The 20840-nt window shown below is 34.5% G+C and overlaps 2 protein-coding genes across 7 annotated transcripts; one reads left to right on the forward strand and one right to left on the reverse strand.

Annotated features, from left to right (window-relative positions):
- Positions 1–3265: 3265 nt before the first annotated feature.
- LOC114185799 (SKP1-like protein 21) lies at positions 3266–10870 on the forward strand. Of its 6 annotated transcripts, none has more exons than XR_003604899.1 (11): positions 3284–3448; positions 4564–4857; positions 5788–6024; positions 6155–6346; positions 6433–6543; positions 6737–6815; positions 7243–7349; positions 7444–7601; positions 9908–10041; positions 10358–10425; positions 10612–10870. XR_003604899.1 is itself a non-coding variant. In XM_028073718.1 (10 exons), coding segments are annotated over exons 2-10 (1056 nt in total). In that variant the 5' UTR covers positions 3284–3448; positions 4564–4821; the 3' UTR covers positions 10614–10870. The 6 variants fall into 6 exon arrangements, 1 of the variants encoding a protein (XP_027929519.1); XR_003604901.1 differs by having other exon boundaries at positions 3293–3448; positions 4781–4857; XR_003604900.1 differs by lacking the exon at positions 3284–3448 and adding an exon at positions 3455–3613.
- Positions 10871–11090: 220 nt separating this feature from the next.
- On the reverse strand, positions 11091–17897 carry LOC114185798 (signal peptide peptidase-like 4). The gene is made up of 14 exons (XM_028073717.1): positions 17598–17897; positions 16342–16500; positions 16095–16206; positions 15743–15862; positions 15455–15606; positions 14961–15143; positions 13847–13881; positions 13302–13464; positions 12795–12848; positions 12562–12654; positions 12301–12443; positions 12104–12174; positions 11904–11987; positions 11091–11720 (listed from the first exon to the last, which is right to left on the reverse strand). The coding sequence occupies exons 1-14, from the start codon at positions 17733–17735 to the stop codon at positions 11608–11610; spliced, it is 1620 nt and encodes a 539-aa protein (XP_027929518.1). The 5' UTR covers positions 17736–17897; the 3' UTR covers positions 11091–11607.
- Between the last annotated feature and the right edge of the window lie 2943 nt (positions 17898–20840).

Here is a 20840-nt window from a genome sequence, read left to right on the forward strand (position 1 = left end):
GTAGTACCTTAATTATATCTAGTGACTTCCTGATCTTGATTAAGGAGAGGCAAGCAGAAGATGATAGTTTGTAGAAGGTGAAAGAGCTGCTTGGATCGGATCAGGCTAAGGAGTTTGCCTTGGGTGATGATGGCGTGTTGAGGTTCAAAGGCATAATTTGTGTGCCTAGTGATGCTGAGGTAAGAAGGTTGATTCTTAAGGAATGGCACAAAAGTCGTCTTAGTCTATATCCTGACATGACTAAGATGTACCAAGACCTCAAGAAATCCTTCTGGTGGCAAGGTATAAAGAAGGATGTTGCACAGTTCGTGTCCGCATGCTTGACTCTCCAAAAGGCGAAGGTAGAGCATCAGAGACCCGATGGAACGTTCCAACCGTTGGATATACCGGTATGGAAATGAGATAGCATAGCTATGAATTGTGTTACCCATTTACCATGAATCGAGATGGGTTGTGGTAGGCTGGTTGACCAAGAGTGCTCACTTCTTAGCAGTAAATCTAAGGTTGTCTATGGTCAAGTTGGCTCAGTTGTACGTCAAGGAGATTGTAAGGTTGCATGGAGTGTCTAGTAGCATATTGTTTGACAAAGACCCACGGTTTACTTCTAGGTTCTGGCAAATGCTACAAGAGGCTTTAGGGAGCAGGTTGAGGATGAATTATGCCTATCATCCTCAAACAGATGGGCAGTCAGAGCGAGTGATCCAGTCCTTGGAGGACTTGTTGAGAACGTGCATCTTGGATCATCTCGGCAGTTGGGATGAAGTGTTACCGCTAGTGGAGTTCACCTACAATAACAACTACCAGGCGAGTATAGGGATGACGCCTTATGAGGCTTTGTATGAAAGGAGATGTAGAACTCTCTTGTGTGGGTACTAGGATGGTGAGTCGATTTTAGTTGGGCCAGAATTGTTGAAACAAACCACAGAGAAAGTCTAGATGGTAAGGGATAGGATGCAGGCATCGCAGAGTAGGCAAAAAGCATATGCAGACCGAAGAAGGAGGCCCTTGGAGTGTGCGGCTGGGGATCATGTATTCTTGAGAGTGACCCGAACCACTAGTGTAGGAAGGGCTATCCGCCCAAGGAAGCTTTCTTCTAAGTTTTTGGGTCCGTATAAGATCTTGAGAAGGATAGGGCCTATGGCTTACGAGATTGTTTTACCTCCGTAGTTGGCTAATCTTCATCAAGTGTTTCACGTTTCCTAGTTGCGGAAGTACGTGTTTGACCCATCTGACATATTGGAGGCTCAAAATGTGCAAGTTAGGGAGGATCTAACAATGGAGGTTCAACTAGTTGGCTTGGAGGATCGCCGAGTCGAGGAACATAGGGAAAAGACCATCAGTCTTGTCAAAGTCACTTGGGATAAGAGGATGGGTGACTCTACGTGGGAGTTAGAGGAGGATATGAGGAAGGCATATCCGCATCTATTTTCTGGTAAGTCCTAATTTTCGTGGTTGAAATTTTTTGTTGTTGGGGAGATTGTGAGACCCTTTTAATTAATTTCTATTTTAAGAGGGGGTTTGGGCCTGGTCTATTCGAGGGCCCAGAGTCAGCCCACTTTGGAGACCCCCAAGACCCCCATTTCCAGTCCTAATGCCTTCACTTGTCTCATTTTCAAAAAAGTAGTTTCTCCCCCTCCTTTGTAGCATTTGAGAGCTTTGCTAGGGCACATAAAACCTTCCATTTTCGAGCTAGCTAAGTCCGTTCTTCCTCAAAGTAAGTGAACCTTAGGACTTTCTTGTCCTTTCTTCTCCTTTTCATGTTCGGGTACATAGGTTTGGGTTAGGGTTCATCCTCATGCCCTTTTTTTTTTTTTGTATACACGTTTCAACTCATTGTTTGATTTCTGGAGTTGCGGTGTTCCTCGATTAAGTGTTTACCTTCGTTTTCTAGCGTTTTCTAGGTAAGGGAAGCTAGGGTTTATGTTTTTAATGTTAGTTTGCCGATTTTTGGTCTGTTTGTGTGGCTGTGATGGTTGAATGAAGTTGTGGGTCGAATAAAAATGTATGGTGTGTGTGTGTATGTTTGGTTGAATGAGAAGTTGCATGTGCGAACATGTGAGAACCTGTTGATCTTGCCCAAGCGGGTGACCCTCACCTAAGTAACAGTAGCAAGAACTCATGTCATGTGCTCGTTTATATTATAACTATGTGATGCTTAATTTTAGTAGATTTAGTTTATATAAATGGGATGTCACAAGTCTCCCATCAAATAAGCCTACAACACAAAAAACTCCGAAAAATCTTCTGGATCAGGCCTAGCCTATGAGTTTTTTTCTTAAACATGAAAAATATATTACTTTTTAAAATATATTATTAAAGTTTTCGTCCTCGACTTAGCACCGACACGTCTAGGAAGCTTACCTTTAGTTGGGACTGACTTGTGTCACCCTCCCCTGGGATCGCCTTTGTCGAGGTCAACTTAGACCGACCTTCAAGACTGACTCAACTCGACCTTTGATTGAAATCAACTTGAGTCAATTTTTGATCGAGACTAATTGAAATCAACTTGAGTTTGCCTTAGGCCAAGACTAACTTTGGGTAAGGGCCAACCTCTGATTGGACCCAACGGGCTGGTACAACTTAAAAATAGCTTTTGAGATATACAACTTAAAAAATAAATTATTAAGAAAAGTTATAGATTACTAAATAATTTTTAAAGTACGTAATTTAAGAGTTATTATTTTTTAATTCTTTTCGATTTAAAAAAAATATTTTTAACTTTCAAATTACATAATTAAAGAAAAATAATTTTTGTTTTCATAATGTACAATTCTAAGACTATTTTTTAAAAAAAATATTTTTTATTAACTTTCGAATGGAACAACTCAAAAGATAAAACAAATAGTATTTTATACAGTGATGAAAAGCAAAAACATAGGAGGGAATTACTTTTTACACCCTATCAAATTTCTTGTAGTACTCCATTATTCTGAATTTTATTTTCCCAAACATATTAAAACAAATCAGGATATTTTTTTTTGGTAAGACAATCAACTCTCTCCTATTACGGAAACAAAATTTCAGAAACTTTTGATGGGGTGGAGTGAGAAATTTGATAAGGTGCAGAAGCTTTTGCCGACTTATGAATTATGAAGGTGCAAAAAGAAGTGGTCAGCCATAATCTTTAGGTTAAAAACTACAAGGCCCACAACCCACTTCGAAACGAGGCGAAAAGGTTCTCAGCTTCAATACGGCGTCGTTCACTACTCTTTTTCATTCCACGATTTTTCTATCTTGACAATAACAATAAAATAAAAATAAAAACTCTTCATTTCCAATTACCCATGTCAAACCAAAATTTCTTTCTTATTTTTATTCATCCAAATCAAAATCTCTTTCTCTCTCTTGTTTCTCTCTCTTCCATTCTATCTATCCATTTCTGTCCATCGCCGACAACCGCCAATTCCCTCCATTTCAAAGCAAACCCCTTTCTTATCTCTCTTCTCAGGTACTCAATCCCCTCTTCCTCCACCTCTTCGTCTTCTTCTTCCTCCCTCGCTCTTTCTTGCTCTCTCTCTCTAACACATGGATTGCCTAGCTCTATTTGAATGCAAGAAAACTTTTCCCATTTTATCTTTGTCACATCTTAGTGCCTTTTCGACATTAGCACGTGGTAAATAATCGTGGGTCATCTTCAAAATGTGTTTTTTTTTTGTGACCCCACGTAACCTGTATATGTTTGCTGTTTTTGCTGTTGTTGTTGTTGGGTTATTTTTTGTTTTGCTAGCTGGGGATGATGTTGTAACAAAAGATGGTGTTAGTGATTTTGTTTTGCAATGGTAAAGTTTAGGTTATTGTTTTTTTTTTTCAGTCTTTAATGACTTCTACTGGAGAGGGGTGATTGTAGTGTTGTGGGAATGGGAATTCTTGATGAGATGGGGAAGTGCTTTTGGTTTACTGCTTGAGTGGTTGTTTTTATATGAGAATTAATGTAATATAATTGGTGCTTGTGAGGTTTTATGTGCTTTAAGTTCTTTCAAGGAAGTTCTAACTTGTGACTGTAAGTTTATGTAGAATTTTTAAAGAAGAACAAAATTTTGGTTAGATGAATTTAAGGGTAGCTTGCTAGGGTATTCTGCAATTCTTACATACGAGGTTTTTTTTTTTTTTTTTTTGAGAATTGGTGCAAGAAGGTACATTAGGTGTTATTAATTTCTGGAAATGAATATCTGAAGAGGTTGTTTGACATGTGAAAGTACTATTAACTATTTTTAGCTATAAAACTAAGAAATTTACAAGGATATCTTATACACAAATATCACACAGCTTATAATGCAATGTTTGATCACTATTCAAAAAACCTATATGAAAATAGGACTGTTGTTTGATAAAATCATTATAAGTATTTGCATGTACATATTCGTGCAGCAAAAGCTATGGGTTTAAACTCTTTATGTAGATACATATTTGAATAGCAATAAATTCATTTTTAAAGAATTTAACATTTTGGCACTTTGTTACTGTCAACATATGTATGGTTGAATTTTAAGTAGTATATATTTGCTTACATTTCATTAATGGTATTTTCTGCTCGTAGTGACTTCTTGTTCTGGTTCTTTACAGTTGTAGCTCAAACTCTTGCTAAATTATTCTCCATTCTTCACTTTCTCAAGTTTACATCTGTTTTGCAAATACTTTTACGGACCACGCATATGAGTGATGTTGCTGGAGCTTCTTAATCCTTATTGCTGAATAACTATGACAACTGGATGATGCATTATCTGACTGTCTGGATTTGAAGTTTACATTTGTGATTCAGCTAATATTGTTTGCATCACAGAAACTTTCACCAATAGATTTTACTTTTCAAATTGGTTTAATATGTCAGAAATTGACATGACGGTTATTAAACCAGAGGTATGCTACGTTTCAATTTTTATTTAAAGTTGTATCACTTTGAGTTTTTTATCTTGTTTGTCTCATTTAGATTTGGTAGTCATGCATGCTGATTTTTTCTTTTAATCTTTATTCATAAAGAGTACATTCCGTTGTATACGTTTCAAAACCTTATTAGTATTAATCTTTTCCACTCTTAGAAATTGGAGTTTAACCTAATTCAAGTACACAAAATTGGCTTGAAATATAATGTTTGCACCAATATATGTATTATAATTTGGTTATATATCTAATTGATGTGGAATTTTTAACACACTCTCTCATATTGATGATTAAACCTCTTGAGTGTGGGAATGGATGAGGCCCAATTGTACGTGGCATAATAGGTCCAACAACTCTCAATAAGATAGATTTTTAGTGAATGTGAGCTCTCTAACTGTTACTATATTTTAAATTCTTAGTTTAAAAATATTTAGATAAGTTAAATCTTGTTGTGAGTCTTATCATCCTCTTACAATGTTTATTGTTTTTCCTCTCTGGAGTTGTTGAGATTTTAGAAACTGTAGATATTTAAGTGGTGTTACATGGGCTGAGGTTTTAGACAGGAATATGAATTATCTTTAGTTTTGGCTCTTAAATGGATGGGTTTAGAGAAATTGCTATTACTCTGGATTAGTTTTCCTGTATGTTAATCAGTCCTAGTATGGTTTAAAGTTCGCTTGTTAATTATTATAAAAAAAATTAAGTATCATTAAAATTAATGATTAATGAGTTGGTACTCCACTAGATTAGTTTCAGTTTGCTATAATTTATCAGCCATAACAAACTAAAAACATACAGATGATAAAATGAGTTATTCACTCTCTCGAGTATTTGGTTCTGCCAGAGAAGCAAAAAGCTTGTCTTTTTTTTTTTTCAGTCCCAGTTCCTGATAAATCCTTAGTTTCACAGAAAAAATTTCAGATGATGAAGCCTTATATCTGGCTTGAGACATCAGATGGTTCAATCCAGCAAGTGGAACAAGAAATTGCAATGTATTGCCCTTTGATTTGTAAAGAAATAATACAAAAAGGGATGGGATCTTCCAAGAATTGTGCAATATGTCTTCCTCAACGAGTCAGTCCTGCAACATTGAGCTTAATACTTGATTATTGTCGTTTTCATCAAGTACCAGGTCGCTCAAACAAGGTTCTAGTACCTGCTCTACCTCTCTCTTTAATGCTTGTATGTACATTGTTATTATCTTTGTAAAAAGATAATGTAGTGCTGAAGAACTATATGTGAAGATGATCTTACCTGGGGGTTGTTCTTTGTATAGGAAAGGAAGTCTTATGATGAAAAGTTTGTTAGGATGGACACAAAGCGGCTGTGTGAGTTGACATCTGCTGCAGACAGCCTTCAGTTGAAGCCATTGGTTGATCTTACAAGTCGTGCACTTGCCCGGATAATTGAAGGAAAATCTCCAGAGGAGATACGTGAAATATTTCATCTGCCTGATGATCTAACTGAGGTGTCTGGTGCTTGTGAGAACTCTGTATGCCAATTATGTCTTCTTTCATCTTTAATTCTCTCTTTTCACACGTGCTTTTGATCCAGGAAGAGAAGTTGGAGCCCTTGAAGAACACAACTGATGACCCAAGGATCAGGCTTTTGAACAGATTGTATGCGAAGAAGAGGAAAGAACTAAAAGAGCGTGAGAGGTTGAAGGTACACGTGTTGTTTCTTTATTTATCAAATTACCTACAGTATATGTTACATTGTATGATGTAGTCCTTATTCCTTAATTAGATTTTCCCAATTAAATTGAACTTTGCTGCAAAGATATGTTGTCTTGTATCTCTTCTCTATCCTAAATTTTAAATTGTTGAATTTAATGAGAATAATCTTTTGCATGTTTCAGAGTGTTGAAGTTGAAGAAGAGCATATAGATAAACGTTCCGTTGATGATCTCTTGTCTTTTATTAATGGAAATGATGAAGGTAAAACATTTTGTATCCCTGTTTTTTTCTTGCGTTTACTTCCTGTTCATCCCTAATTGAATTCTTTCTATTTTATATTATATTTGGGCCTCATGAAATTATTTTTGTGAAACCTTCATGATGGACATAGTGATTGGTGTGATGATTGAAATAAGAGGGAAGATATTAATGACAATGACCAATGAGAACTGTATAATGACTGTTGGTCCTACCATGACAATTGTATGGGATCGCTGAACCTACTATGCAATTATGTCTATATGTAGCATGGTTTTTGTTACTCATGTCTCTTGTCTTTTACTTGTTTTTATTTAGAATAGTTTCATAACTCTTTGGGTGGAATGTTCTGAGAGCTGTATCTTTTTTAATTTATTTTCTGGTTTAATTCCTTTGAAAGCCTAATTAATGATGAAGAATTTCGTCACAGATCCAAAGGGCATTAAAACTTCTAAGAATAAAAAGAAAAATAGAAGGAAAAAAGAGCAACATCAGAAGAACTCTTGTCTGAAGGAAGCTTCTGGAGTGAATAAGAAGGTTGTTACAAATATTCTGTTCTATTTTTTTTAATGAAAAAATTCAACTATTTATCATGTAAATTTAAGTGCTGCCTTCTTTTATCTCATGATAGGAAGTAAATGGTCAAAACATCAGACATACAAATTCTGAAGCTGATATAATTGCCGAGACTTCAATTTCACATACAGAAGATGTTTTCGCTCATAAGGAGTTTGATGATGGAGATATAGATGATGGGATTGATCCTGCACTTAAGGAAAAAATTGACAGGTGGGGCTACATTCGTAGTGCATGTTTGGAAATGCTTTTTTGGGAGAAATAATTTTTTTAAAGCTCTCCCAGGAAGTTGTGATTAGAAAAGAACAATTATTTCTTCAAATAGGCATGAACCAAATACACACTAATTATAATGTTTGCACTAAGTTGTTTCTAAAGTCTTTAGCATAGTTGCAGTAGCAGATCACAAGCTTTTCTCCTCATTAGTGATCTATAGCATTTCGGATTTTTTTTTTTTTGTGGAGTATAGCATATGCAGAGGACAAGGCATCAGAATGATTGAACTCTATCCATCATTCTACAAATTGTACTTTTTGAGTCATCTATTACTGGTTGAATATGGCATGAAGTGTTTGTGTTTATCAGAGGAAGATATGGCAATGCCAATTTGTTGGACTTTACAACTTTTTATTTATTTATTTCATCTTTTTTGTTGTTTTCTGTAGGAGAATGATAAATTTAGAAATATTTTGTATCCTATATCAACTAGCCTTTAATTTTTCATGACCATGAATATTGTAAAGCTATTAGATGGCTAATGCCATTGGATGTGCTAACTTGCTTAGGATGGCAAGTAATATTTCCCCCTTTTCTTAGCTAGTCTTTGGCAATATTATGATGATAGTTGAATGGCCACTTCAGTTCTGCTTCTACTGTTTCCTAAGTTTATTGCAAATTTTCTTATTGGTTTACAAGGAATCAAGCCTGTGGCTTCTGAATATCTTACTCTTACGAACTTCAGCTAACACTTAGTGCAGTGTTTCACATTTATTAATTTTTAGAAGAGAGAGAATTTCAGCGATGAATGCAAAGTTTTATAAAGTCTGAGAAGAGGGAAACAAGCACACCGAAAGACTCTTGGAATGAATATTGAGTATTCTGGCATTTGGTTGAACAATGGTGTATAAGGAAGCAAAGTAAACTGATGCAATGGGGAGGTTTATTGAGGAAGAAAACTGAGACAATAAATGCCTGATCCCATAATTTTAAGGGCAAAGAGGCATGAATGAAGGGGAAGACCCAATTTGACAATGTTCTTTCGTTTATTTATACTACACCATTTTGGTATTGTGTACAAGGGAAGAAGATAAGCCTATTTATAATGCCTGAGTCATTCAAAAGCTTGGTGAGTGGGCAAAACTCCTCTCGCCAATTAGTTTGAAGAGGTTTAGTTTGCAGTTAAATAATTTTTCAGCTATGAAATTAAATTGTTGAAAAGTGATGAAGCTTTCTGACTTGCTTTGAGTAGAAAGGAAGCATCTACAAAAGTAATGCAGTACAGAACATTGTTGGAGGATATTAGAGGAGCAGGTTGTAGAAAGGAAGGTAGTCGATGTCTTTTTTCAACATAGCAGGCTGAACAAAATTTGAGTGCTTTTATTGATGAGTGGAGTATTCCATTGCGGTTGTATAGGTATAGTTCTCATGACGTTGAGATTGGGACACCCAAATGTTACATTCCACATATAAAGAGAATGGATAGTTATAGCATAGTCAGCATTATTATTTACAACAAGAACAGAAATAGTTTTCGAAACTGTAATGGGAGGAACAGAAACTGAGGAGAGAAATTCTCGGAGAAGAGTGTGAAGTTTTATTTCAAAATGTGCTGATTATTGCTGAAGTGAATTCAGTTTCAGATATATATATATATATATATATATATATATATATAAATATATATACTGGTGACAACATCTTGAATTAGTTACAACTGGATTACTACCTTCACGAACTATAACTAACATTCATAGTCACACACAGCTGTTAAAATCTGCCTGCTCTTGTAAAATTAGTGAACATGTATAGGGTAGAACCCAATGGCTACCATTCTTGCGTTAGTTGTCTTCTATTGTTGTTTTAGGTATAAAAGGTAACATTTTGATGTAAAGAATGTTTATAAATGTGCTTTTAAGACAATGTCGTGCAAATCTTATGTGTTTGGTAACCATATATATATATATATATGTGTATATATATATATATATATATATATATACATATACATATATATATATATACTGGTGACAACATCTTGAATTAGTTACAAGTGGATTACTACCTTCACGAACTATAACTAACATTCATAGTCACACACAGCTGTTAAAATCTGCCTGCTCTTATAAAATTAGTGAACATGTATAGGGTAGAACCCAATGGCTACCATTCTTGCGTTAGTTGTCTTCTATTGTTGTTTTAGGTATAAAAGGTAACATTTTGATGTAAAGAATGTTATATAAACGTGCTTTTAAGACCATGTCGTGCAAATCTTATGTGTTTGGTAACCATTTTGAACACAGGGAAGTGGAAGATTTCGCCCGACGATTGAATTCTGACTGGCCAGAGAGGATGCAAGAACTTTTATCATCTGGACAAGAAAGGAAGACGATGCTTTTTAGTCCCAATGGAAATAGTTTTCTACGGCGAAATGCTTGTATGTTTTTTCACTGTTTATAAGTGATTGTACCTATCCATTCATTCTATGCTTGGTTGCTGATGTTAATTTTTTTCTAAAATGTTTCTCTCACTGAAAAACCTTATTTGTATACTAAATTTTCCTGCATTCATTCTCTTTTAAAATTAGCTTCTACAGTTTATCTGCTAAAGTTGCTTACATGTATTTGGTGTTCTACTTTTATTGTTTATACACATTTGTTTCTTTTTTGTTACGTATTTTATATAAGTTATCTGTTAGAATGCCTATTATGCAAAGTAAAAATTACATCTTACCATGTCCTATCAACTTGTAGAACCATGGTGCCCTATCATTGCCAAAGAAACTTCTAACCTTACAACAGAACTTGGCCAGATTAACTTGGTAATCTTTCAGTCTGTTGTTATCTTTGAGTAGTGTTGAATTTATTAAGTACGCAATATTAGTAATCAAGCACTTTCTTCACTTCGGTATTTTTGGTACTGCCTGTTCAAAATGACAATTTTCCATTTCATTTCACTCACTTTCACTGTTCAAAATGCAACTCAATAAAAATATTTCTATATACAGGATTGCGACTTGGATGCGTTGGAAATGAGTGCGTAAAAGATTGCAAGCCCACCCAGATGACTAATGGCTTTAACAATTTTGAGAGATACTGACACATGCTAGAAAATTGTTGCATGTCAGTTATTTTTATTTTACTGTTTAAATTGATTCTTTGTTGTTCATTATTGGTGTTCAGCTCTGGTGCTATTAGCTGCTGGGGGCGTTCTCTTGTAAACTTATAGGAAAGAAATAAAAAAAGGTTGAGGTTGTGTGGATTATATTCGCCGTGTTCATTTGGTTTTCGTCGGTTTCTTTTATCTAGTTCTTAATTAATGGCTCCTTTCTACCTTATGAATTTTTTAGTTTTAGCTGGAACAGAACATTTGTTACTTGTATCCCTCGATCTTGCATTAACAAGCCATTCAATAGTTTTCCTTTTGAACATGTTATCATAATCCTCTTCGGATGATGTATCAGTTGCTGGTGAAAACTGAGACTGATTCAGCACAGCAAGCATATTTTGATACATTATTAATTTCATACATGAAATAACAGAAACTAAGTTGTATTCTTCACAGTTCATAAGTTCCAAATTCATCATTTTCCAATCTTCTCTCCATTGGCTGAAGGTTGTCCATGCCTGTCATTTGGCTTGCCACTTAAATACATAATTTTAGCCAGATCCTAGTGGAAGTATAAATATAAAAAGGTCTACCAAAAAAAAAAGGACCCTAAGGAGGGCCAGAATCAGGAAACGAATCTCTTGAATCTCCTCATCCCAGTCCATCTTCTATTTCAGAAAAAGATCTATTCTTACAGTAGACAGTTTTGCACGGGGTCCTCCATCATCTAACAGTTGTGCAGGTATCTCCAGTCTCGAGGGCTGATTTTAAGTACATGCTATAATATATCATTGGCTGAAATTTGGTTATGACAAAGTTACAGATGTTACAGTCTTCTAAGATTTGCTATAAGTCTCCTGTAATCTAACACCTAGGATGCTAACTGTGCTGGCGATTACTGGTTTGTTGATTGATCCTCTTGGATGTGAGGGCAAGGTATTTTTGGTTCCCCCCTTGTCCATAAAACCTTGAGTTCACCTCTCTTCTTTCCTAAGGACAAAAAGGTTCCTGCAAATAAAGAAAAGGTTTCAAAAACTGATGTTAGTGTTCATGGATAAATCTCTATGGACAACATTTTGTGTAACTTGAGTATTTCAACAGCCAGTGGAATAGGTCCAGAAATTACTGTTTGCACAATAATCAGTGTTTTTAATTCAATGTCACTTTAGTTTGTCTAATAATTTTACTAACCAAGTGTAAACGGGACTATATAAAGCAAAGCAGGTTGACCATGTCCATCCATCAAGTTCAGAGCCATGTATGTGATAAGGAGACCTGCAGATACAAATTCAACGAAAATGGTGTGAAGACCAAACATATACTTGCATATTTTCAGTCCAAGAATTGTTCTATCTAATGAAAAAGTACCCCCAGATCAAACATGGCAATACCTAAACCATAAGCAGTCATTGCCCACAAGAAGTATCCATCTCGAAGGTTCTTCTTTGCTAACCAATCATACCTGTATACTCGATCATTAGAAAAATTAGGTTCATGAAGTAGGCACAAAACATTCTCTTCCTCCTTCCAAAACGGCTGTAAGGAACAAGATGAACAGAATTATTTAATGAATGAGTTCTTATTCAACCTTAGAGAAAATGCAACTAGAAGCCCTGGTAAGATGATATCCCCAAAACCAATGATGCTGTAGCCACCCCAAGGATCAAACAAACGTGGTATCTTGAGCAGCATGGGGATACCATCTTCTCCACTCTTATCACCTCGAGCTACCTGCAGAGAGGAGAAAACGTTGCATTAATTTAATGAGAAGAAAAGCATCATGTTTAATGAGATAAAGAAAAGCTTTATGGAGAAAGGTCCAAAGAAGATCTTGCATGAAAACACTCACCACTATCATGACACTCTCATGGAACCACCATTTAGAGACAAACACCCAGAAGATGTCATACAGGAAGGCGCAACTGAGAAGAACAGTTCCAACCTTACAAAGAAAAATGAATACATTAGTGTCTGAAATGGAGGCCCTTTTATCCATCCCCAAGCTTAATTTTCAAGATTTTAGAAAAGCAACCCAAGTAGGAGATTGTGCAAAACACAAGTGGAACGGAAGTAAATAATCACCTTGAGATTTGGTATCCGCACAATCTGAAGAACTGTAATAATCAATGTGATACCCTGAAAATTTAATGGAAGTTTGCAAGCTAGCCACTCAGAAAACTAAGTTCAGATTATTATAAACATAAATGGAAAAACTTGAACTGGAGCAAGAGAGAAATTGAAAGAGCGTGTACCCTACCCGAAAAAGAAAAATAATAGGAAAAATCTTTACAATAACAATTGGCCAAGAACAATATACAATCATTTGGCACTAACAATTGACATCCTAGTTTCTTGCATAGAAAGCAAAGGTTATGAATCTGATAATTTTATTTTTTTTGTTTTTCAGTTACCCAACACCGAATAATTTTCCCGAGAACTTTACTGATTAATAACTTAAGTCCAATGATGTTACATCGCACATTTCTATATTGGTCAAAACTACAAGTAGGAAAAATAATGAGCAGAAAAAAAGTATAAAAGAAGATTCCACCAAAAAGAACACATTAAAGGTATCAGAACTATTCTTACAAGAATATCTTGACCAATCCAAGCAAATGGTTCATGGCGATAAACACCCCAAAGCACAGCAAACACTATGCAGAAGGGAGTAACAGCAACTGTCAGATATGACACAGCACCAAAGAAGGGTACTTTCACAAATGTTTGTGCAGCATGTTGGAACCATCTGAAACTGTACACAATGTGATGTCAAATCGATATAATTACAGGGGAATCTAGTAGAATAAACAATCTAACTAACAGTATGAATATTGATTCCTGTAAAGCTGACAGTAAGGAGAAAAACCTTGACCATGCTGAAGTAATGTAAAATTTATTTTTCAGCAATATAACAGTCAGTTGCCAAATTTGGTGCATAGAGAATTCAGAGTTCAATGCTATATATATGACAGGCTTGCCACTGGCCACTTAGTCAAATATTCAACCCCCTAATTTGCTAACCTCCGACGATTTACAATAACAATCAAATTAGTTAATCATTCTTTAACTCATAAAATGTTAACCAATGAACACCAAAAATTCAAACAATAAGGAAACAAGGAAGAAACACATACCATGATAACAGAGCCACCAAGCAAGTTTGTAGTCCCTGAAAGCACAGAATAAAGATTCATTCAGCTGCTATATATCAACAACAACATCACGTTGCAAATTGCAATCCTATGACCTAGGAAGACAGATTATGATGCAAGATTCGAATATGATAAAATATGCACATGTGAATCCAGCAATTGAAAAATCGAAGAGCCAACATGGCTATAATATAATATAATATAATGTATAAACTTAATCTTAAGTGACCACTAAAATTTAATCATGAGAAAATCCATCTCTAAGAGTGAGCACAAGTAATTATAAACATGATCAAGTATAAAAAATTGTCTAAATATTGTGGTATACTGACCAATACTGGCATATAAGTTAATGAGTACAAAAATTATAAAAATGCAATTAAAAGTATTCAAAGTGTCCGCATAAAATTATAGAAGATAATCTTGAGATTGTGCCTTTGGATGTTGCATATTTTAGGAAGCTTTCAGATTTTTTTTCAGTTTGAACTAGTAAAACTTATTCTGTTTCATTAGCTGGTAGTGGATTAGCTATTTCCTATTGTTTAGCTAAGCTATCAGTGCAGTCACCAGAATCATGAAACGCAATCTTATGTTATATCTGAATGCATTTAAATTAAGTTGCATTAAGATAATAAAATACTGAAGTTAGCATTCTACGTTCCACTTTATTCTTTTATTAAGTTTTGCATCTTCTCTGTTTTCTTCTGTATTAGGTACTGCCTTTTCCCCTTAAAATCAACAGATAACAATCTCTGGATTAATGGAAAGGGATGAAATGGGGCAGAAGCAGAACAGAATTGAATGGGGTGTAGGAGACGGAACCATCTTCTTTTCTTTTTTCCCATATCCAACATTGGCATATCAACTTCTCTTCAAGTCAATAAAGAAACATCTTTAAAGAGGATAGGAGCAGAATACCACACAGAAGACTTTAAAATATGGACAAGGAATTGGGTTAGATGTGAAGGAAGCAAAATGTTGCTAAGTACACACAGGTGAAGATAACCACCCAAGATATGGCGCGAATCATACAGAAGATGAGAAAAATCAAGAGTCATAACCAATAAGAATTGAACTTTGAAAAATGATAACTGACCTCAACCCCACCAATGCAAAACAGAACCACCAGAACTTCAACAAACCATGATGCCATGAATTTGTAAAGCATAACCAAGAAACAAGAAGCAATCACAACAAATGATATTGCTGCTGCAGTACTGATTTCCACATAAGCACTATAACCAGCACTCTCTGTACTTATATATTCATCTGAAGCATCCTGCAATTTAAACATACTATATATATGTTAGTAATTGATTTAATGAATCTTTGTTTTACTTTGAGAAGGCTTCCTTTACAAAAAAATAAGTTAGTTTATTTTAAAAAGAGAATAAACTTTTGTTAAGGAAACCTCCATGCCAAGTCTGCAAGGAGCACAAGCGCTTCTTTGTTTTAATGAGCTAGTTTCCTTTCAGAACTTCGTTTGTGTGTCTTTGTTAATTTTTGTATTCCTTCTTTGGAACACCAAAATAATATTATCCTTGTATAAGGAAAAGTGAATAAAATTGGCATGAAAAGAAACTAGGTAACCTTTAGTAGCTTCTCCTGCTCAATGGCAGACTCTCTCGCAGTCCAGGCAGACCAGTAAGAAGCACAGAGAATACTACCAACAGCCATAAGCCACAAAAACACTTCTGCAACATCAACCATTGGACGATATGGAGAGTACAACTGCACAGACACTAAAGAATGGAGAATTGCAAAGACTAATCAGATCAAGAATCATACTATAAAGTAGTTAATTAAAACTTTTGTCTGGTAAAGGAAGACTATAACTCATTACAAAAGAATAGGCACATAAAAAAAATAGAAACATACCCACTGAGTTGTTTAGTAAGTGATTTTCCAAGTTTTCCCCAGCATCTTGTGGAAGCATGACAGTAGGTATTCCAATATCCACATCAGTTTCATTTGCTTCGCAAACCATCTTGAAAAGTTCTGCACAATAAGGACATAAATAGTTGCTTACAAAAGCAAGAGACACAGCATTGCAAAATGGTTGTTTATTCTAATAAGTAAAGACAAATAAACAAATAAGAAACAAAATTTTAGTATCGTCTGTGAAACTACGAACCACATGATCACATCACTTTTAATTGTAAATTAGGCATGAAGAAGAGAGAAGTGAAACAAACTATAAGTTCCAAACAGAAAAATTGCATGCAAACACCTGTACGGTAATTTATAATCAGCATGGCTGAAGCACCAGCCTGTTCAGCTATATTTGCCTTGGTTGTGAAACTACACTGTCCTCGGTGCACCAAAATGATCTCGCCAGTGAGCTAACAAATAGCAAGACACTTCGGATTACTAACTTACAAATATCTAAAAAAGTTAAAGCTTTATTATGTGAACATCTATGCTTCACAAGCATAGGAGTTGCATTTGGTTAGTTATAAAGCACGAAGTTAGAATACCTTATTCTTAGGTAGGCTACAACAATCAGGAGGGTCAGCAATTGCAATTCTAGTATGGTTAGCACGTTTTTCTTTTGATTCCAGTGTAGGGCCAAACCTTGCACCAACGCCAACATACTCACAGCTTTCCACACCATCGATCCAAGTTGGAACTTTAACCTAAGAAAAGAGCAATGGGTCAAAATTTTTATAGAAAATACTCATTCATACTTTGTGCCTACCTATCTTTGTAAGAAAATTGCAACATGCCACATGGTAGTTTGCTGAAACACAGAAAGACACAGGCCAAAGGTTTACAATTTTGCTTATGAGATTTTACAAAAGTCTTTATCATGGCTCTGGTCACCATCATCTTGCTCAAATTCCAATTTAGAAAGCATTCAGGAACTTGGCATTTCCTTCTTTTCACTAAAAAACAACCCCTCAATGGAAGAAGGCAGATCAAGGAGAAAAGAGATTCACGACTACAAAATTTCACGAGACAGATGTTTGTTACAAACTTCTGAAGAAGAATTGAACAAGAATTACTAGTCTTTTAGTGGTGTCCAGAACACAAGTTGAGCTGAGTCAACCTCAAGTGAGAAAGTTGAGAGAATTGGCACGATTGTTCACTTAGAAAGGGAAAAAATTGATGAAATCAAATATATAATATCAACTATGGCAAATAAAAATACCAAACTTCAATCAGAGAACAGATCTCTGCATTGCAATTGCCAGAAAAACATCACTGCAAATTAAATAAGGCAATTCTTTTTTTTTAAAACTAATGTAAATTAAACCGGTGACTAATGCATAGAACAAAAAAGAGAAAAAAGTATACTTTTACTTCCAGAACTTGATGCCACAAACAATCTAAAACATGATTAAACATCTTAAGTTTAATTTAAGAACAGAAGAAGAGAGTACTTTAACTGAGTATGCTCCACAGAGTGATTCACGTGGAGGAGAGGGGGAGGTGAAAGTATAAAAGAGAATGAAAAAATCTCATCTTTCCAGAATTAAGAAACTAAAATTTCAATTTTAATCAAATCCAACTCCCCCAATTTTGTTGTAAATGACTTAAGAAAACTAGAAAGAAGAGAATAATAACAATGTTCCTCTCCTTGTTCCACCACCTCTCCAGCACCCTAACAAACAGCAAAGCCAATTTTTCTTCAAAAAAAGAAAGACTGGCATTTTTACAATCAAATATGCATCAAATTCACATCAGACATAAACAAAAAAACTTCAAAATTTGTATTCATTATTTCAGCTACCAGGACAAAGTTGTTCTCACAGCCAGGTCTCTTGGGAGCAATATTATCATGGTGCACTATGTCCCCAGCAAAACTGAAAGTGACAAACATCATGAACACAGAACAACACAGAGCACGTGAAGCTCCAAGTGAAGCCATGGTGGTGTGAAGTACTGAGAAGCCAGATTCCAGATGCAAATTTGAGGGAAGAAATCAAAAGGGGTTTGGGTGTGAAGGGTAAAGATTTTATCTTTGGAAAGAAAGAAAGAAAGAGGAAGAAGGTACAATGGGAATTGGGGGTGGAGGCAGAGAGAGAAGAAAGACACAATTTTTTAACTTTTTTATTTATTTAATTTGATTAATTTAATTCATTAAGTTAAATTTTATTTAGTTATTGGGTGTTTGTGTCTGTCGAATGCAAGATGGGACATGAGGAAAACACCGCGTGGTAACCGTTGAACTAGAATTTCCACTACTTTACGTTTGTTGTTAGGTGGGTTGGCCACGAGCTTCTTCTGTGCGTGATGTGCACGCTGCATTCAGCTTTTTTATCATTTTTATTTTAAAATAAAACTCTTATTTAAAGAAAATAGAGAATGAATGAAAAAAAATCAGTTATTATTTAATAAAAGGTAAAATTATGTAAATTTTAGAATTTTATTAATTTTTTGTTATACTGAAAAGGATATCGTACATAATTTGACGAAAAGGGACAAACATTATTAATCAAAGTAAACTCTGTCTATATTATAAAAGTAAAGGAAAAATAATGTGAGGTTATCTATATCTTAAAGTCAATTATATGTGTTATTGTCAGCATTAAAAATTGATCATACGTACATGTTGGTACAAATGAGTAAACTACATTATCTGTTTATATATTTTTTATTATATTATCCTTAAATTTAAAAACTCTTTTAGAATATAATTTTTCGGATACATCATTCTTCAAAGTGAAAAAAAAAAATCAAGTTTTTAAAAGATTTTATTTCCTTTTATTTGGATGAAAGCATATTTATTTTATGTATAAAATAAGATGTTATTCCATAGTTATGTAAAAAGTGAAAGAAAAAAATGTTACTTTTATAATTGTTTCAGGGAGAGGGTTGAACCTTGATTTAAATAATTTTCAAGTCTTTTAAGTTTATTGTTTATGTTTCTTGTTGGTGTTCTTATCTGGCAATCGATCAATGAATACTTGTTAAAGGTGTTCCGATGTTAAAATCAGCTTATATCGGTGAAAGCAATAAAAGTTGTAATTAATGCGAGATAAAAGTCTCAACAACTATATTTTTTTATTTGTATTTATAGTTTTGTTATGAGCCTTTGATTAAGGTTGATCTAATCACGATTCAATCATCTTTAATCTGGATTATTGACCTATTTGTGCTTAATTGGGAGATCAATTGACTTCTAGGTAGATTGATCGGTTGAGCATAACCGATCAAACCAAGTTGCACTTATTTAGGTGAACGATACAAAGAGGATTAACATGTCTTCTACGTCAAGGACGTGTCTGTTCGATGGAGTCGAGCGGTCCAAATTGTAATTCTAAATCAAGCTAACAATGACTGAGAAACTGAATAAGGTGCAAATGGGCACATAATTTCCCATAATCAATTTGATGTCCTAGAACCAACAAGTTGATAACATCTATAGAAACCTTTTTCAAAGTATTCTCCTCCATCAGTTCTTGGTGACTTGGCCGATCGGCCATGGGCAATAGAGACTGATCATGTAACGATCGAGCCATACAATATAATAATTAATATGGTATTAAATTTGTGAGAGGGGAAAGTCGGCTAATACAAAGTTGTTTATATAGACTTCTATTAAGGATTTTGATTTTATATGTGCTCAACATTGTGGAACACAATACTAACATGGATGCTTCATAATTTGACTGGATCCTATCGCTCATCATATTTTTAACATAAAATTTTGAGTTATCAATCTTTTTGTGTTTTGATTTTCTTTAATAAGTGAAATACTACAATTATAAAAAATTTTAAGTACAAAAATTTTCTAAGAATATGTTTTAGGAAAATTTCTCTTAGCTAAGTGTTAGTTGTAAAGATATAGAAAATAGTATTTTAAAAATTATAGTGGATTAAAAATAATGAGACTTAATTATTTTAATATTAAAAGTTTTAGTATAAATAGTTTTGCTATAAATTTGTTTCTTTATTTTAAAACATATTATCTCTAGAAATCATTTTTTAGAGTTCTTCGACTTTTCTCTGGGTTATCTCTGTCTGTTCACTTGATAGAAAATCTGAGACCGCTATAGTGATCCTTGCGATGAGCTTTTCAAGTTGGATCAATTAGTTTCTTTGTTCACGTAAATTAGTTTTTTGTCCCTTTCTTCTTAGTCCAATATGTTTTGTTATTGCATTTAGTCCTTCTTTTGGTTGCATGTGTCGTGTAAGTAATCAATGAGTCTTTGTTGATCAGTGATCATAACGGTATGTTCTAATCATTCTTGTGATCTTTCTTTCTATGTGTAGATAGAATATCATTAGAGCCGTTTTGGTTTTTAGAGTTGTTTATGTTGATAACAGGTAAGGAAAGCTAATTACAATACTTTAAGTTATAGACATGTTGGAATTACTAATTGTATGATTGTACTATAGTTTGCCCGAATGATTGAACTGTGTGATGAGTTTTACTTGTTGAATTGGGGGTAAATCCTCAAATTGCATGATTTGGGTTGTATGATAAAATTTGGGAATATTGTATGTATGGTATTACAAATGTGATTATTTAAGCCTATGAGTGTGGTGTGATTTGTATCTGTATGTGGTATTGGCTGAAGTGGCAAAGTTGGAATAGCATAAATCTGCAAAATTATATTCTGCATAATTATGCAAACTTGTTAAACAAGGAATTGTGTCGGTGGGCGAGGCTAACGCTAGAGAGCCACTGACTTGGTAGTTATTGGACGAGGATATTCTCATTAAGCGACTACAAATTCAGAGAGTTCACTAACTTGGTTATTACTGGGTGCGACAACTCTTCATTGCCCAAATTATGAGTGATTTAATCTTTGTGAGTTCTAGTGCTTGTGCTGCTAAGTGAGAATCTAGTCATTGGACGAGTGGACTTTCAGACACTACTCACTATTTTGTATGTTTAATGTGATCTTATAAGTTGTTAAGAAAATTATTTATATATGTGATTTGTATGAAGATGGATTTGGTTTTATTAGTGTACGCATTGATGTGGGAGTCTAGATGTTGGAGGTTATTTGATGCTCTAATAACC

Source organism: Vigna unguiculata, chromosome 5 (assembly GCF_004118075.2).
Source record: "Vigna unguiculata cultivar IT97K-499-35 chromosome 5, ASM411807v1, whole genome shotgun sequence".
NCBI lineage: Eukaryota > Viridiplantae > Streptophyta > Magnoliopsida > Fabales > Fabaceae > Vigna > Vigna unguiculata.

What these genes read in the sequence shown, in the direction of transcription:
- LOC114185799 (XM_028073718.1), top strand. Translation starts at nt 4,822, where the DNA reads ATGTCAGAAATTGACATGACGGTTATTAAACCAGAG. An exon ending in TGACGGTTATTAAACCAGAG is followed by an intron (nt 4,858 to 5,787) that starts GTATGCTACGTT and finishes TTAGTTTCACAG; the next exon opens with AAAAAATTTCAGATGATGAA. An exon ending in CTTAAGGAAAAAATTGACAG is followed by an intron (nt 7,602 to 9,907) that starts GTGGGGCTACAT and finishes TTTTGAACACAG; the next exon opens with GGAAGTGGAAGATTTCGCCC.
- LOC114185798 (XM_028073717.1), bottom strand. Translation starts at nt 17,735, where the DNA reads ATGGCTTCACTTGGAGCTTCACGTGCTCTGTGTTGTTCTGTGTTCATG. An exon ending in GTAGCCTACCTAAGAATAAG is followed by an intron (nt 16,207 to 16,341) that starts GTATTCTAACTT and finishes GCTATTTGTTAG; the next exon opens with CTCACTGGCGAGATCATTTT. An exon ending in GATTATAAATTACCGTACAG is followed by an intron (nt 15,863 to 16,094) that starts GTGTTTGCATGC and finishes CTTATTGTGCAG; the next exon opens with AACTTTTCAAGATGGTTTGC.